The sequence below is a fragment of the Eriocheir sinensis genome, chromosome 40, assembly GCF_024679095.1.
Source record: "Eriocheir sinensis breed Jianghai 21 chromosome 40, ASM2467909v1, whole genome shotgun sequence".
NCBI classification, from domain to species: Eukaryota; Metazoa; Arthropoda; class Malacostraca; order Decapoda; family Varunidae; genus Eriocheir; species Eriocheir sinensis.
The window spans coordinates 4,638,268-4,656,381 of record NC_066548.1 but is presented as its reverse complement, the minus strand read 5'-3'; the positions used below and the strand labels follow the sequence as shown (position 1 = coordinate 4,656,381).

Here is an 18,114-nt window from a genome sequence, read left to right as displayed (position 1 = left end):
TCTACGGGAGTCTTTTCATAGAGGCGAACTGAGGTGTCGATTTGCTTAAGAACACGAGCTTTAGGATACAGGAGGAAAGTACAAAGGTTGATAAAAAGCTCAGTCTGGGGAGAGTCTTGTCATTGCTTGCAGTAACGACGGGACACATACCGGTCACTGTCGACACGTAAAATTAACTCTACCTTAACCCTATATCATTTTATGTGCTTATATGACTGACATTCCATTCATGAGAACATTAGAGGAGCATTGCGCGTACTGTCCGTGTATTAGTCTTACATTCTACTGCTCACCCAAATAACACGTCACTTTTGAACTCTGAAGATTACGAAGCTTATCTTAGTCTGTAAAATTGCACTTGAGTCTCCACGGAGTAACTTACGCCGGGTTGAATGGCTATACTTACAATGAAAACAAATCTATATCAACGGGCCTCTGACCTAATAATACTTTACCGTCACTTGGCTGTTTCATCAGGCCTTGCCGAGCTTGAGGCATCGTCAGTATTTGACCTCAACAAACAAACAAATAAAAGCAAACAGTGGACACTACAGCTAATCCACATACATCAACAACTACTGCGAATCAAACAAAGTACACACTACATGTAGGATACATACATCAACCTCTACAACGAACATTACCATAACAACTACTCGGAACGGAACGAGAGAGAAAAAGAGCGAGGGAGGAAGCTAAATGCCCTTCAGTACCCGCGAGTGCATGCCAGGGTATGGACGACAGCCTATCACAGCTGCGGGGCTTGGCGGGTCCCGTCCCTCGCCCTTTTAGGTCAGCTTCACCAGGGCGTCTGTCAGCACCTGCATGTGGCAGTTGATCTCCCGCACCAGCGACTGGATCTGCGGCTTCGAGTTGAGGATCTCCACCGACTGTGTGTAGGGGTTGTAGCGCACGGAGAAGGGCCGCGGGATGGTGGCTGCGAATTGGCTGTTGAAAGAGAACGAATAACATAGTAATTAGACTTAGACACACTCATGGGTAGAGGCAGCTAGCGATCTAAAGGAGGAGAAACAAAAAAAGTGACTTTGTAGGTATAAATATCACATGTCATTTTTGAAACAGGATTTTTTTAAAGTAATGAAGGACCTGCAGTTTCAGTTTACTACTGCGACTATGTTTAAACAATCTCATAAGCAATGGAAACAATACAGTAAGTCAGCAGTCTGTGCTCACATCAGTTTTTCCTTGGCGTCCTCGAAGCTCTCGGAGACGTAGTAGACGGGCTGGTACTCAGTGATGGGGTACTTCTGCAGGGAGGTCTTGAGCGGCTCGAAGGGCCGTATCTCTGGCTTGTCAGTGAGGCAGTACTCCAGCTCCCCGAAGGACGACAGCAGTCCGGCGCCGTAAGCCTTCAGCTCTCCGTTTTGGCGACAGATTCCGTACTCCACCGTGAACCAGTAACACTGTGGGGGCGATGCAAGACATGTAAGTTACTTGGAGCTGCCTAATTCCAAAGGTTCATGGCTAATGTAATAATGATTGCTCTATGTTGATACAATGGTGAAGTATCGAAAATATCATTAGATCATATATGCCATCAAAATCCACGGCATAACCATCACACAAACTAATAACACTGTTTTTCAGTAAAATCGTCCTTTCTTCAACTTACCGTGGCCAGCTTTTCAATGAACTCATCAGGGGCACCAAGAGACGCCAACCCAATTTCTTGCGAGAACTGTGCGAAGGACGGGTTCGCTAAGAGCGGCGCGTGGCCCAGGAGCTCGTGGCAGATGTCGGGCTCGGGGGTGTAGAGCGGCTTGCTGCTGTGGCGGATGTACTGCGTCGAGTGGAAGACGCGGAACGCCAGGCCGGCCAGGAAGTCCCTCGAGGACAGCAGACCAGCCACGGGGCGGAGAGTGAAGCCAGTGCAGTCTGTCAAGGCGTGTGTGACATGTTGAGATGGATTGCAATAATTTGGTATAAGAGCATATATATGTGACTCCATTGTTACCTCCGCAAGAAAGAAGTACCAAGAGATATGAAAAGAGATATAAATGAATTAGAAAAATACATTTCATACACAAGAAGAAAGAGGAGAGGAGACTTGATAAGGAGATAAAATAAGGATAAGGAGACAAAACTGCAATGGAGACCACCGCCTACCTTTGAGGAAGTCGGAGACGTCCTGCAGCTGGGGAATGTTGTCCTCCCGGTAGCCGCAATTTTCGATGAGCAGCGGGAAGACGTTGTTGTGCTCCTTGCAGGCGTGGGTCTTGTACAGCCGCCTGAGGTTACGGAACACGGTGCCCCACGTGGCGGTCTCCTCCTCGGTGTACTCCACCCGCGGGATCTTCTGGTTGCTGGGGAAAGAAGAAACGATTATATTCACATTCCATGGCTGCTGGGAAAACGTATTGAGATATTCGTATGAGATGTTCGAGTTGAAAAATTTTGGGCTTCATTAACATCTTTGGTAGTAGCAGTAGTAGTAGTAGTAGTAGTAGTAGTAGTAGCGTTAAGAATGCAAGAGTGAGAGTGACATTCCAACTTTTCTATCCTCCCCAAGACCTGAAGCTCGACTTACTGCTTGTAGTGGTAGGCGATGTCGGCGAAGTACTTCCTGCGGGCGCGGTAGACGGGGTCGGTGAAGCCCGGGTGGTCGGCGTCCAGCTCGGAGCCGTAGGACAGGATCTGGTTGGCGAAGCGATCCAAGTCTGCGATCTTTCTAGGGAACCACGGGACAGAGTCTGCAGGAGGAGGAAGAGGAGGAAAAGGAGGGAGAAGAAGTAGAAAAAAGAAGAGAAATAGGGGAGTAAGGAAATTGAATCATTAACAAGAAATAATATAAAACCTGCACGGATATATATTTTTTTACAAGGTTCAGCTTTAAATGCGAAGATAAAGAATAAGAGAAGAGGTGAAGTTGAAGATAAAGAAAGAGTAATTTTTGAATGCTGATTTGCCCAATACAACAGAAGATAATGTACAAAAATACCATGACGTGTAGGCTACCTTTCTCGTCGTGGTTCCTGGAGATGACCTGCAGGTAGGAGGTCTTGTTCTTGAGCTGCTCGATGGCGGCCTGGAGGTCACCCTTGTTGGGGTCACACTCCACCATGAACTCGTACTTGGCCTCACGTCTCGAGGGCCGGGACTCGATGTGTTTCAGGTTCACGTTCATTAACTGGAGAAAGGAAAGAGGATGCGTACATTTTATTTTTTCTCTCTCAGTCACTTCATTACTGTATTTCCAAGGAATTATTCACATCAAAATCATTAGTTTTCACTATAAAGACATGGATGACACAGCTGTTATAACAAGAGTGTGCATGAAGGCCTTGCACGATATATTTCATGGGGACGAACCTCGAACGTCTTGAGGGCGTTGGCGAGGGCCCCGACCTCCTCAGACATTGAGAAGATGACGGTGGTGCTCTGGGCCTCCTCTTCGCCCTCCACGATGTACTGTCCCCCCTCCATGAGTATTGGATGCTGTGGATGGGTGAGAGACGAAACATTAAGGGCCATATTACTAAACATTTCGTCCCCAAAGTTCACCTATTTGACAAGGCTTTCCTAGGAGTTTGGGGCATTTCCAGAAGTAGTTTTATGACCCTGGTGGTAGTCTGACCCTTCTTCTGTACCGTGAACCTAAAGACCCACTCATTAGAACCCGATTGATTCCCTCTTTGACCTTTGGAAACAGTTGATGTGAGAAACCAAAGTGTCTTATGAAACCGACCATTAAGACACGGTGGAGGTTGTACTGAAAAATGATGAGCTGTTCGTGATCGGCATGATAAATGAGGACGCAGCGAAACATGCCATAAAACTGAAGATAAATCAGTCTTATTATAGCCACAAGGAAGCAGGGGCGACATACAATTAAACTGATTCTTATTCGTTGGGTATTTTATCTGCAGGACTAAGGAATGGAGTAATGTGTATTTTTATATGTAAGCGCATTCTTTCCTAACCATAGCCGTGAGGAATGGGACACTGAGGGATGAGGAAACAAAATAGTTATCATATTTAAATACGTAGTACCCATTAGGCGAGACAGCGATGGAAGGGAGAAGGGGCAATAAAAATGAGGCCAATTCTTAGAGGCTCGAGGGATTTGATGAGGGGCATGAAGGTTGTCATTAATTAAAACTTAGTTGATTTACGTTGCTGTAGTGAATGGGGCCAAAAAAAAGGGACGACCTGTAGTATATTAAGTGAGTAATGAGTCTTTTCAGGCTTAAAATGTGACTGATATTATACAACTATAGAAATATGATTAGGAAACAAATAATAAATAAAGGAGTTTTGCAGACCATATTCTCCGAGCAGCACTGTAAACATAAAAAGAAAATGGGTAGTGGGTTCATTTGAAACTTGATTAATGAAGGCTTACGTTACATTCACATACGACAGCGCTCTACGTTTTTTTTTTTTTAAGCAAAGGAGACAGCACAAGGGCACAAAAAAAGGAAACAATAATAAAAAAAAGCCCGCTACTCGCTGCTCCTGTAAAGAATCCGAAGAGGTGGCCGAAAGAGGGTCAATTGCGGAAAGTTTTAAAAGTCACGGTATTACGCCCAAAGCTTCTTGAGTACATGGCTATACGTATTCATTGAAACTTTATTGTTTGATTTTTTTTTGTATAATTTCATGAGTTAGTTTGTCGAGGGTTGTTAGCGTTTAAGCTACGCCAGTCTATCTTCTTCAGTATATCTCTTATTGGTAGTAACGTGCAAAGGGGCATCCTTCTGGCAGGTGTACCGGCAGTGCACGTGTTCTGTGGAGTCTGTTTACCTTTAGGGGTGTAATAAAGGGGAGTCAAGTAACGAATCTAACAAATAAATAAATGAAATACTGGTGGAAAATGTAGGAGCTGATGAAAAATATCAATGTAAATAAATAGCAAATTGTATATGCTAAAATTGAATAGAAAGCAAGCAAGTTAACATGAACAAAAATATATAAGAAATAGATAAGCAGGTAAGTAAATAAACCCATAAGTAGCCAAAAAAATAAGGTAAATATATTAACAGGTAAGTATAATACATAGGGAAATATAATTTACCTGTTGTCTTCTAGTTTAACGTAATTACAATTATTTTCTTTCAAATTCATTTTTGTAACAATTTTAGATAAAAAGAGATTTAGCTTGACTCGTTATTGGATGTCAAAGGAGGTAACTTACCAGCAATTAGCTTAATATAACAGTATATTCCGTTCCTAGCGCGTCTGCTCTCCAAACCACAGGTGCAGAAGACTGACAGGAAAAGCAGGCGAGCTGCCTTATATAGGAGTTCAGGCGCGCGACCTCGCTCGTGCTCGACCCAATTACAGAGTGATGTTATGCCAGTCACTCAGCAATGACGCGACGAATAATGACATACGGAGAAACGGGCGAAACTATGATGGTAGACGGTAGACTGTCCCTATTGCTTTTTATGTGAACAAGTTAAGGAAAAAAAAAGGTATATACATGAAAAGAAAGTTCCGAAGTGGCGTCTTTTGTGTGGTGGTCGCTGAGAGTTTCGTCAGAATCGACTTGCCCTTGACGAACGCTCCACCAATACTCTGAAATTCTTGCGTCATCTTTCCTGCTACTTTTCCTCCTTGGCAGACGTAATGCAGGTCTCCTTGCCTCTAGCATACATCATTATTCTCTTAGTGTCCGTGTGACAGGAACCGATAAGGGTGTGTATTGGTCATGGCCTTATCACACCTTTGGCGAACGTCACTGCGGATGCTACTATCGCCACGCTGCCCGTGTGGCGTAACGGCGGCGTCACAAAAACCTGCCTGGGGCTTTTCGTGTTACAGCATCCGAGAATTCCAAAGCAAAAGAAGAAAACATAGGAAAAGGCTGTTCATCATGTTTTTGTTTAGAAGCGACAGCGACACCTGTTTCCGTGGTGAAAGACTTAATGACAAGATCTTTCCGGTTAAGTGTCTCGTAACAGTATTTCGATGAATTCATGAACTTCACTGAGAGTAGTTATCAGCTTTGTGTTTGCCACTGGTCTGTTTGTGGGGACAGGTTGCTTTTCATTACTGGTGTGTCGTCACTCCTTTGTCATTATGTACTCGCGATCATGAGGTGCTGGACGTAAAATCTGAGGGGCGTGTTATCAACAAGAAGGACAGAAGGGAAACGTAGACATGGGAGTAAGCGTCGAGCCGCCAGCCAGTCACACAAGACGAATGTTTGGAATCCAGTGTGTGGGGGGAGGGGGAAGGCGGTACACCTTAAGCCTGGATGGTTTCCTGACCTTGAAAATCTAGATCCACATATTCATGATATCCAAGCATTACCTTTAAATAGAACAATTTGTCGGACTCGCTTATAGCCGTCCATGTACTAATCTTCCTCACCATATGTATTTCTACTTACACGCCAGCACACGGAAATTACTACCTTTTCCCTAGGTAGTTTGTCTCCTGTGGCACGCCGGACCTCCCTGCCGACAGGTTTCACTGATTGGCCTGCGGCGGGGGGCGGAGAGCGGGGGGCGGGGGGCGGAGAGCGGGGGGCGGGGGAGAGGGAGCGATCAACCCTAAAAGATATGTTTGATACGTCCGTGTTTGTTGTTGTTGGTTGTTGCTTCCTCTACTTGTTAGGTACATATTACTGCACCCACTCTTACCTTTTGCCTTGACGAAGCCCGACGTTCAATAAATATGATACTCTAAATAATTTAAATTATATATATATATATATATATATTATATATTTCTATATATATATTTATATATATATATATATATATTTATATATATATATTATACTATTTTACTGATATAAACAATGTCAGAGAAAATACTGTTCTAGTAAACATAAACAAGCAGGCGAGAGGGTGGGCCGCTGCCGGCTGATGTAATGTGAGTGGCGGGAGGGGGGGGAGAAGGGTGGGGCTCAAAAATATTTCTCAGCCGCCGTGCGAGGCTTTCACTGGGCGAGGCTTTTACTGGTGTTACGGTCTCTGCCGCCGCCGCTTCATGGCATTCTGGAGCCCTGTTGCCACGCATGTTCCAAACACATTTTGAAACCGTCCCTCTTGGTATCACCAACTTTCATCACTCTCTTCCAACTCTCTTCATCGCGACACCCTGGCACGCAACACTCCACCCTTCCAGCATCACTTTCACCGCCATGTGATCGTCCAAGTACTACACAACTCAGGAATTTACAGTAAAATGCGAGGCTGCCACTTCGCGGCCATTAAAGTCATTCAATGCTTTTTTCCCAGAGCGGATCTTGCCTCCCTCCCTGTACAATGTCTCCAAAGGTGATCTCAGTGTCGTCTTTCGTGACACGGGTACTGGCTGCCAGTCACATGTTAAGCGCAACAAGTCGCTGAGATATGCTGATGACATGGTACTGCTGGCACCCACAGTGAAGGCCCTGCAGGACTTCATTAGTGTTTTTTTTTTTTTTTAGGTGTTGCCTGTAGCTGGGGTAGGCTTTCTTGAGGGGTGTCTTGGGCGACCACAGCCCGTTAGTGGCTGCCGTGATGCATTACTATTGCTTGGCCCACGTGTGAGGTGTATGCTGCCAAGCACGATATTGTCAATAACACAGCTATATTATAAGCATGGTAACTATCGGCACACTGAGTGAACTACCTGACGTCATCACGGCTCAGTGGGTGTGCGCTTACATTTGAGGATGAATTCACATACTTGTCATCAACTAGGACATGACTCATGATGATGACATTAAGGAGCAAACAACCAAACCCACAGCCATTGGTTAGGAGGTTCTCCTGCAGTCAAGAAGCGAAATGGAGTTATTCAAGAGCCACAGCTGCTCTCTCTACTGCAACTTGCTGTTGTCACGGCACAGGGCTGCCTCCCTGAACCGTCTTAGGATTTTTCATAACGAGCACCGCCACGCCATATACAGCATGAAGACAGGATGGAAGACCAATCTGCTAGCACCCTCATCACCTCCGTCAGGCGGAGCTCTGCCTGTGTGTGTGCATCTCTTCGGCGGGAGTGGGTGGGCCTTCTGTTTGTATAGATTGTGCGGGAGTGTGCTGTGCACACGCATGAATTAATCGTCTTGTATTAATAGTCATTAGTAGTATATGCTGTGCTTCCTACACTAGTATTTTCCTGTTTTCTTACATATATCACTGGGTGAAATTATCATTATTATTATTATTATTATTATTATTATTATTATTATTATTATTATTATTATTATTATTAGAATTCTTCTTCTTCTTCTTATTATTATTCTTAACGTTCTCGTTATTCTTATTTTTTTATTATTCTTATTATCATAGTAATAATAATAATAATAATAATAATAATAATAATAATAATAATAATAATAATAATAATAATAAAAATAATAATATTCCTATTATTATTATTATTATTATTATTATTATTATTATTATTATTATTACTACTATAATTACTACTACTACTACTACTACTACTACTACTACTGCTACTACTACTACTACTGGTACTACTACTACTACTAATACTGCTACTACTACTGCTACTACTCCTACTACGACTGCTACTACTACTACTACTACAACCCGTCGCGTCATTGTTGCTGTCGACCACTCTCATGGCTCTCCCTCCCACAGGTGAGGGGAAGCCCCTGGGATCTGTTTTTGTCTCAGTCCAAGTGCCGCTGAGCCAGAGACAAAGATAACACAGTCTACTATGGCGACAAGGTGCACTTTTAAAGTGTGAGTTTTAAGATTCAGGTCACACTTTCCGCAGTGTTTCCCTTGGCCTAAGGAACTACCATTGTTTGGGTGACTGAGGAGCGTCAAGAAAATATACATTGAAAAGTTCATTACTGGCGCGACCTGTAATGCTTCGTATCTTTATAATATTCTTAAAAAACAAGATTTGTTGCGCATCAACTAAAGTACGATATTATACGGGATCCAGCAATGGTAGTGTCAGACTCTATGCCACTTTTAGATACTGAAATGAGCTGAGTTAAGGAGCCTGACGATCCCAACCCCTTGACAGCAGGACAGGTGTTGCCCCAGGGCCGTGACGCCCAGCGTGGAAAAAAAAGCTTGCGATGGCGCGGCATCACATTGCGTCGACCCTCCTCGCTGGTGCGAGCTTCCAGTTCCCTGGGGTGGGCGGGTGAGATATCAGCATGGGCATAGTAGACGGCCTGGTTTTTGGTGTATATTTGGAAAATGAATTCCATCTGAGTTTTGAGAAAAAAAATCGTTCATAAGCAATGGCCTGCTACTTTCTTATCAGAAGAACTTCTGACGCTGCGCTGTATCCCAAGAAAGTCCCTCAGGGTTCCACATATCTCTCTCTCTCTCTCTCTCTCTCTCTCTCTCTCTCTCTCTCTCTCTCTCTCTCTCTCTCTCTCTCTCTCTCTCTCTCTCTCTCTCTCTCTCTCTCTCTCTCTCTCAATGGTAGGTCCTCACAAGCTATTCATTGATCCTGTCTTTAGTCACAGCTCAAGCCAAGTGAAATACCAGAGCGTAGAACGAGTCGAGTGATCACGGAAAGGTGTCACAATGAATGTTCACCTTCGAAAAGTGTGTGTGTGTGTGTGTGTGTGTGTGTGTGTGTGTGTGTGTGTGTGTGTGTGTGTGTGTGTGTGTGTGTGTATGTGTGTGTGTGTGTGTGTGTATATATATATATATATATATATATATATATATATATATAGATATATATATATATATATATATATATATATTTATTTATTTATCTATTTCATATGTCTTGGTATTAAGGTGACTCAAGGGGGCAGGAGCCCGTCCCTGATTCTATACATGGGTCCGACAATGGTGGTGTTTTAGGCACGGCAGGTGAGCCTGGTCGTATGTATACCCTCTTCCCTGCCTGGAGATATCCCTCCCCCGTCTCCCAGCCCCGCACCCCCAGCCCCCCGAACACCCCCATACCTCTGCCTTGCGCACAGCAACAACACCAAGTTCCTTCCGGGAGACTACTCGGTTGCGATAGCAGGTCCAGCGCGTGGTCAGACCACCAGATTTTGGGCAATACATGTGAGTCGCTACACAGGCATATCTAACAGATAATGACGACCATAATCAAATAACAACATAGCAACTAAAAGCCAGCGCATGTAATTATGAGGTAAATGAATAGCAGCGTGCCCCTTCAGGATTTGTATCAAAATCCCAAGCAACAAGAGGCGTGTATAAGGCATAGCGTCCCCGACAACCTCCGCCTCAGCCGGTGATTGGCCGGGCACGGAGGTGTGTACCCAGGAAGCCCTGCGCCGGCAACCTCTTGTTAAAAGTTCCTTTAAAAGTATGCCCCCCGGCAGGAACGAGGGATGGAATAATAACTAGCCCTAGTAAAGGACTAAACTTTCATGAAACACAGCGGATGCGGCAAGAGCCTGCCAGGTCAAGGCTTTCCGTACTCGAGGCATGACCGTCTGGAAAGGAATTCTTGTGCATTATCAATTTATCACACCTCACAACTGAGAGCCAGCGCCTAAAAGAGTTTTCCCCATATCAGTAACGTTCATCATCCGGATTATACCCTTTTGGGTCGTAGGGTTGATGACAGCAGCCATTGTGTCGTTCGGTAAATACTGCGTCGTAGGAGCAAGCTTCCACGCTAGGGTACGCATTAGTGTTAAGGACCTACCTTCTCATGGTGGAGGTGGGCCCTGTCCGGGGCTCCGTTAACGGCCGTAGTCGTCCCATTCATATTGACGGTTAGATAGCGACTAAAGAAAGAACAAATTCAAACACCAAATGGTTTGGGGTTCAGTAATGGTGCTGGAGGAGGAGCGGCCGGCACGACAGACCCGTCCACAGACGCCTCTGAGACAGCAATGCGAGAAGAGAGAAGGAGGGAGAGGGAGAGAAAGAGAGAGAGGAGAGGGGGAGCAGTATCCCCCGAAGCCAACTCGTCCTTGGTATCCACCGAGGCCACTCCTTCCGACCCCCCGGCGCCGACTATCACAGTCTGTACCAAAATATATTACCCGGCCAGCAGATCCCTTCAAGGGGAGTCAGGATGAGAGACAAAATATAGTATGGACATATATATACATATATATATATATATATATATATATATATATATATATATATATATATATATTTATATATATATATATATATATATATATATATATATATATATATATATATATATATATATATATATATATATATATATATATATATATATATATATATATATATATATATATATATATATATATATATATATATATATATATATATATATATATATATATATATATATATATATATATATATATATATATATATATATATATATATATATATATATATATATATATATATATATATATATATATATATATATATATATATATATATATATATATATATATATATATATATATATATATATATATGACAATAATCATAATATGAATAATGATAAAATAATAATTATAATGATATTAATAGCAATAATAATAATAAAATAATAATAAGTAAGAATCATGTTTGCGGCAAACTGTCAGAGAAGCATTTTTTCATTTTTTCCCGCCATTCCCGTGAACAAAATGTTTAGACCGTCTGCGGTAACGGAGCCGAAGGACGTAAATAATTATGCGAGTTTAAAATAGCAAAAGATTCTGTAGCTATAAACCCCGCCATCGTCCCCAAGGCTGCGGCACAAACGGAGGTCGGACCTGATATATCTAAAGTTTTCTCCTTGACCAGGTTATCTATCCACCAATCTGAATATCCATGTACTTATCATCTCCATCAATGTATTTCAATCTATCTATCTATCTATTTTTCTACAGAATACAGCTCTAATTTCGTATATGAGCAACATAGAACGCATTACTTGGATGCTACAATAATTTAGTTGAAACATTTGACAGATTAGCTCCTTAATTACTATATAGTTTAGGAGTATGATTTTTGGCGAAACTGGCAGGAGTGGATATGCAGCGTGTTTGGGGGAATGACCGTACAGCGTAGCCAACGTGCACTAACAAATGATGTATACTAAAGCAAAACGACAAAAGTCTACACAATAACTGACTCATTCTCCGCCTCAGAGCAGCGGATCCAGGCTTGATGTAAGGGCTCCCTCCTCTCCCTCCTCCCTCTCTGTGCCCTCTCTTCTGCTACTGCGCAACACGACGCGCAATAAGTTAATTCGACGTGGAGATGAAGGATGCAGGATAAACGGATGGAGGGATGCGAGGATGAGGGAATGGGAGAGTTTAGAGATGACTGGACGCGTAGTGATGTATACATGAGAGGATGAGGGGGCTGGAGAGGCAAGGCAAGAAGAGAAGGATTTTGATTTTATATTCCATCAAAGGATTTTAAGACAGTTGGAAGAGAGGAGGAGCTGAAGGGAGGGGAGAGTTGGGGGTGCTGGGGAGGTGGAGAACGGGGGGGTTAAGGACGTGGAGGACAATCCTGTCTTGCCTAATTATCATCTGTCTCACTAAAGGTCGATTGTTGTTCATTAAATTAACGCCTCACACACACACACACACACACACACACACACACACACACACACACACACACAAGTTTCGCAACAGCATGTCCTAAGAGCAGTTGCAACTTCACTCACAAAAAAAAGATACAAAAAGTTATGTAGCGAGGATGTATGCTATTTTTTTTGTCAAAGTATATTTACGATTTTCCTTATAAGAGAGAAAAAATATTATCAAGTATATGTTTTTTTATCAGACGTATACCATAATATTTAGTTGGGTTGAAACAAACAAGAGAACAAACCTAGTGATTGTTCTTAAATTCGGACTTGGAATACTAACGAGTGTTTTATTGATACTAAACACAATCTTGATAATGAACACTTTAAAACATGCATAGAACAACTCCAGACCTTGTTAACGTCTCCTTTTTTTATTCGCATCTCGACCTTCAACAAATTTAAGCTAAACTACGAGTCCCACTAATCTAGCGTTGTTTGGCCCGGGGCAGCGAGTGTTCGGGCGTCCACTGAAAGAGTAATGGCCTAGCGTTGCCGCCACCACTTATGCAGCGAGCCATTACTATCGGGGCCAGCGCTCGTAACAACAACTGAGGGTGTCAAGACCGGTGTGGTGTGTCCCTCCTCTCCCTCCCCTACCGGCATACCTTTACCTGCTGGCCTGCCCTTCTGTCTGTCTGTCTGTCTATCTATCTATCGCTACCTGTTTGTCCATCTGTCGACCATGCCTTACTGTCTCCCTGTCTGCCTGTCTATCTATCTATCTGCCAACCTGTTTGTCTTCAAGGTTGGGTGTCTATCGGTATGCTAGATTCTTTCATTTAAAGTGTTTTCCGCCTGTTTGTCTGTTTGCCGTCCTGTTTGTTTATCTGTCTGTTTGTATATTTTCAGTTTGTTAATCTGTCTTTCTGTTTGGCCACATATATTTTTGTTAGCATTTATTTTTTTGTCACCCCGTCTGTCTATCTGTCTGTCAGTCTTTCTGTCTTCCTGTCTGCCTATTCATCTGTCTAGGGACCTGCCTGTCTTCCTATTTGCCTGTGTATCTATCTGTCTGTCAGCGTGTCTGTCTTCCTGCCGTCTGGTCGTTTGCCTGCTCGCCCCGCTCTTCCCTGCAGCAGCCCGCCATCAGGGGACGCTCTTTGCATTACTAAGCACACCATTATCAGTCCCAAATCAAGATTAATATTCAACACGCAGCATCGTCACGAGTTCTCCAGCGCCTTTGCCTCATTATGTCAATGAGAGTATAAAGGAAAATGACACATTCAATAATTTCACAAGGTACGAAGAATAACTAATCCTGACAATGCCGTTACGCGATTTCCTTAGCTCAGAGCAAAATCTTAAGGTTCCTAACGCAGGCGACGTCCAGGTAACTTCTACGTCCTCGTCTGACAGGGACTGAGTGTGTCCATTCCCGCGACGAATGAGTTGGGTCGACGCGCCTTTTTCTCGGCCGTCCGCCGCGGGGAGCGACCAAGATTTATTTTGGGCAACATCATTAGCATCTCGACGCTGTCCTTGTGTTCTTTCTTTGTACACTTATTGATAATGCTCTTCCCTACCTACAAAAGGGACCGAGGCCGTTTACTTCGTACATAATCATTAGATGCATTTGATTTAAATTATATCAGTCTAATGAAGGACATTCCTGCGTTTTTACACAAAGCTGAGAAAGAACGGGAATGGCTCATTGATGGAACAAAAACGGCGATTTACAGGGGAATTATTCTAAACAGGTATCACGTGGTAAAAGTCACCCAGGAAGTGTTGCTATATACTTAAAAAATCACTATGAGGGTAAAGAGAGACGCAGAGAAAGATTAAAGAGACGTGTAGGGAGACAGGGATAACGAACATCAAGGACAAGGCACCTCAAGGCTCAGTCCCCCTTGAAGTGTTGCTACGCCGTCAGGAAATCACTTTGAGGATAAAGGGACTCGCAAAAAAACGAACAAACTGAGTTACGTGTAGGGAGACCAGCCAGAAAAGAAATCATGTAAATGAGAAAAAAAATGTTACCTAGACGCCTGGCATAGTCAAATGGCGAAGACCTGGAGGTGTGATATAACGTGACTATATACAGAGAAGACACACAAGGAGTTCCGGGGCGCGTTGCGTAAGAGTAAGGCCAAAGGCGACGATAAGGTGAACTAAGATTAATTATGGAGCGGAGAGGAGAGAAAAAACCTTGCAGGAGAGAACCGACGCCGTGGAGAGCAGAGACATGAGTGTACAAATGAGAGGAATAGTAAGCGGAACGATAACAAAGAATGGAAGGGTCAAACTAAAAGGTGATGTTACTGTATACACGAATCAACAGACCTCTACGGCAGATTAAAGTATAGGGCAACGAGCAGGACACTGGAGAGGTATAGAAAAGGGGAGAATGGAAGAGAGGAGTCAAAATGAAAGGTATTGTTACTGTATACACGAATCAACAGACCCCTTCAGCTGATTGACGTAGGATAACAAGCAGGAGATGAAGGGGAGGTTAAGGAATTGGAAAGAATGGAAGAGAGGAGACAAACTAAAGGGTATTGTTACTGTATACACGAATCAACAGACCCCTTCAGCTGATTGACGTAGGATAACAAGCAGGAGACGAAGGGGAGGTTAAGGAGCTGGAAAGAATGGAAGAGAGGGGTTGTTCGCTTGAGGGGAGCGAGACGAAAAACAGAGACAACGAGAGAGTACAAGAGGAGATGTAAGAAGCAGAGCAGCAGCAGAGGGCCGGCCAGGGCGCTCCAGGGTTTGTTGAAGGGAAACAAGTTGTGTAACCAAGGCGTGCCAGATGTTCCTTGGCTGTGAGACTCTGTGACCTCAAAGACGAAGGAAGCCATCTTGCGGACCACCGACCGACTAAAGTATGTGCTTAGGCCTGGCTAACTAGGTTGAAACGGTGGGAAAAGAACATCATTCCTGTTCATAAAAATACATAAACCGCAATTAACTCGAGAAAGTAATGAGCTTACAAAACCAGATCCACAGTCTCGATTAATCTCCTTTTAATCCCTTTGCTGTTTAATTTGAGTAATTACTATAGCGAAATATTGTTAACCCCTTGAGTACGAATTTATTAGTCAGACCTCACCAAGCTACAGAAATGGAACAAAAAGTGGCTGCTACAATTCAATGAAAAGAAATGTAAAGTCCTGCACCTTGGGAGGGGATATCCAGCACACCAATACCTCATGGGAAACACTCCACTATCCACCACAGAGGCAGAGAGAGACATGGAGTATAGTTACCAGGCTATCAGTGAAAGCTAAATCCGTGCCAATCGCAGCGGACGGGTTAAACTCTGTGGCTTTGGAGTGACATCATTGGCAGCAGCAGCCTCTATCATATAACCGCAAGACACAGGCCTCTCCTAAACGATTCCTGTCATTTCTATTGCGTGCCTATGTTCCGAATTAGAAAGGGGGATATTAACTCATGGCGCCGCAAGTACAACATTCATATAGCGTTCACAGATTTGATGTAAATGTTCAACCCTTGGGTCGTTCAAATGTAGTGGCGAGCATTCTAGGTCACAAATTAACACATGGCAAGGGAATAATTTTGAGGTCAAGACGGAGACGCTGAGGAGTCGGAGTGAATGTGCTACGTAAATACAAAAGCGCTCTATCGGAATTAGCCACGACATGAAAATAACATAAATAAAACTACAGTACGAGTGAATGAGAACACCGCGGTACTGAATCACTATACGGAAAGTCGCTGAAAGAAATTGAAATCTGCGCGACGCTGAGCTGCAATGCATGAAAACGAGAAAATCCCCCCGACACACTACGTCCAGGCAACCAAGCCAGTGCAGAAGCTTCGAGACGAGCGAAGCGCCAACTTACTTCGACCAAGAGATCCATGTCGTTGAACTGGGCAGGCATCAGGAGACACGGGAGAGGAAAGTCAAGCTGGAAGGATGGCTGGGAATCGACTCGTCTCTTCGCTGCAGCAGCCCAGGGTTTTCTGATTTCCTTCTGACGGTGTTACGCAATTAACCTTGTAACCGTTCCAGACACGTAACTCCGCCCCGAAAACTTCCTCATCTACGTAACTCTGCAACCATACCGCTGAAAATCCCACCCGCATTCATCCGTGGGAGTCGACCTTAAGACGCCATGTTTATCTAGGAAAAAAGCTTCGAATCATGGCCTTGGATCGCCGGGTGTGCAAGCAGGCAGGAGGAGGCTGGAGGGACGCCTTGTCCTGCGTGGGGGGGGACGGCGAAGGGGAGAAGGACGAAACTATGCACACAGTAACAGGCTCCAGGGGGCACACACACACACACACACACACACACACACACACACTGGAAAAAAGAGAGAGAGAGAGAGAGAGAGAGAGAGAGAGAGAGAGAGAGAGAGAGAGAGAGAGAGAGAGAGAGAGAGAGAGAGAGAGAGAGAGAGAGAGAGAGAGAATTTTCCACGCAGAATGTTCAGAATATGTGGGTGGTGTTTTGCCGGCCACGAAAACCCCAATTAGTGGAATTAGTGGAATGCACGCAAAGACCTACTTTTATTCTCCTAACAATACAAGTCTTGTTGCGTTGGGATTTTGACTTAATTGTGCTTTTGATGAGACAAAACACACAAAAAATAATTCCTTTACAAAACAATACACGATTACGAAAGTACTAAAAATCCATTCAATATGTAGTAGAAAAATATTAAAAAAGTGTATTCTGGTTCCGCGTCAGTATTTGTCCTTAACAAGATGAATCCAGTAAAGCAGCGAGTAATCAAGCAAACCACCAACTTCAAGCTAGAACATTCTGGTCCCCACGTTAGCACACACTGATTACAATAATAGTTGGAGGTCATGCGCTAACGTCGCAAGTGTGTGCGCGCGTGTATGTGTGTGTGTGTGTGTTTAGCCCGACCAATGGGAAGTCAGGCTGAGGACGAGCCCACCGGAACCCCAGCCAATGAGGGGCGGAGCGGCTGCCGTGCCCCTGCTAGTACGTCACACTGCCCGGGGCTGTACGAGGATCAGCTGATGCCACATTCCCCGCCTGGGCCAATGGGATGCCAAGGCGCCGCGCATGTCATGACCACCTCTTTGTTTTGGCCTCTCAGCGAAAAAATAATGCACGCATGTATCCTTCGGTGACCTTAGGCGGGAAGAAAACAGCTGCATAGGGTCGGAGGGTTAAATGCAAAGCCGAAGGAACGCAGTTTGAACAACCTTACTCCATGTAGGTGACGTGATGCATTGGCAAGATATACGAAATCTATTAAATACTAATTGATTGAAGATGGAAAGTTGTATGCGGGATGAAGGCGAGGTCGACGAAGCATTACCTGAACCTATAATTAGCAGGTGACGTGATGCTGTAAGGGGATACATGAGATTTATATGATTAAGAAGGAAAAAAAAAGTTGTGTAGAGTCGAGGGATTTTTATTTTGAGGTACATGAAACGCAGCCTGGACCTACGCGATGAAGATGACGCAATGCAGTGACACAAAGCACAATAATCATTAACTTAACATTTAACTTAACATTGAATAACTGCATAGGGCTGAAATATGATGCGAAGCCCACGATAATGACGCAATGCAATGTCGAGATTTATATAACTTATTCAAATGTAGAATCTTCCTGTTATACCCTTCTGCTTGGTTTTATTACCTTCGTTGTATGTACAGCATCTTCTAATATGTAAAGCTGTAAA

The 18,114-nt window shown here is 43.8% G+C and overlaps 1 protein-coding gene across 2 annotated transcripts; it reads right to left on the bottom strand.

Annotated features, from left to right (window-relative positions):
- Positions 1-103: 103 nt before the first annotated feature.
- Positions 104-16,434, bottom strand: LOC127009237 (protein henna-like). 2 transcript variants are annotated; one of them, XM_050882102.1, is made up of 8 exons: positions 16,287-16,434; positions 3,331-3,456; positions 2,977-3,148; positions 2,549-2,711; positions 2,128-2,324; positions 1,634-1,896; positions 1,195-1,424; positions 104-948 (listed from the first exon to the last, which is right to left on the bottom strand). In XM_050882102.1, the coding sequence occupies exons 1-8, from the start codon at positions 16,323-16,325 to the stop codon at positions 789-791; spliced, it is 1,350 nt and encodes a 449-aa protein (XP_050738059.1). In that variant the 5' UTR covers positions 16,326-16,434; the 3' UTR covers positions 104-788. The 2 variants fall into 2 exon arrangements, with proteins under 2 accessions (XP_050738059.1, XP_050738058.1); XM_050882101.1 differs by lacking the exon at positions 16,287-16,434 and adding an exon at positions 10,594-10,796.
- Between the last annotated feature and the right edge of the window lie 1,680 nt (positions 16,435-18,114).

Bases quoted from the DNA above. Each gene is read 5' to 3' on its own strand.
- LOC127009237 (XM_050882101.1), bottom strand. From the start codon at position 10,656: ATGAATGGGACGACTACGGCCGTTAACGGAGCCCCGGACAGGGCCCAC. The intron at 3,149-3,330 runs GTTCGTCCCCAT...TCCTTTCTCCAG, and splicing joins ACGCCCTCAAGACGTTCGAG to TTAATGAACGTGAACCTGAA. The intron at 1,897-2,127 runs GTAGGCGGTGGT...ACGCCTTGACAG, and splicing joins CGTCTCCGACTTCCTCAAAG to ACTGCACTGGCTTCACTCTC.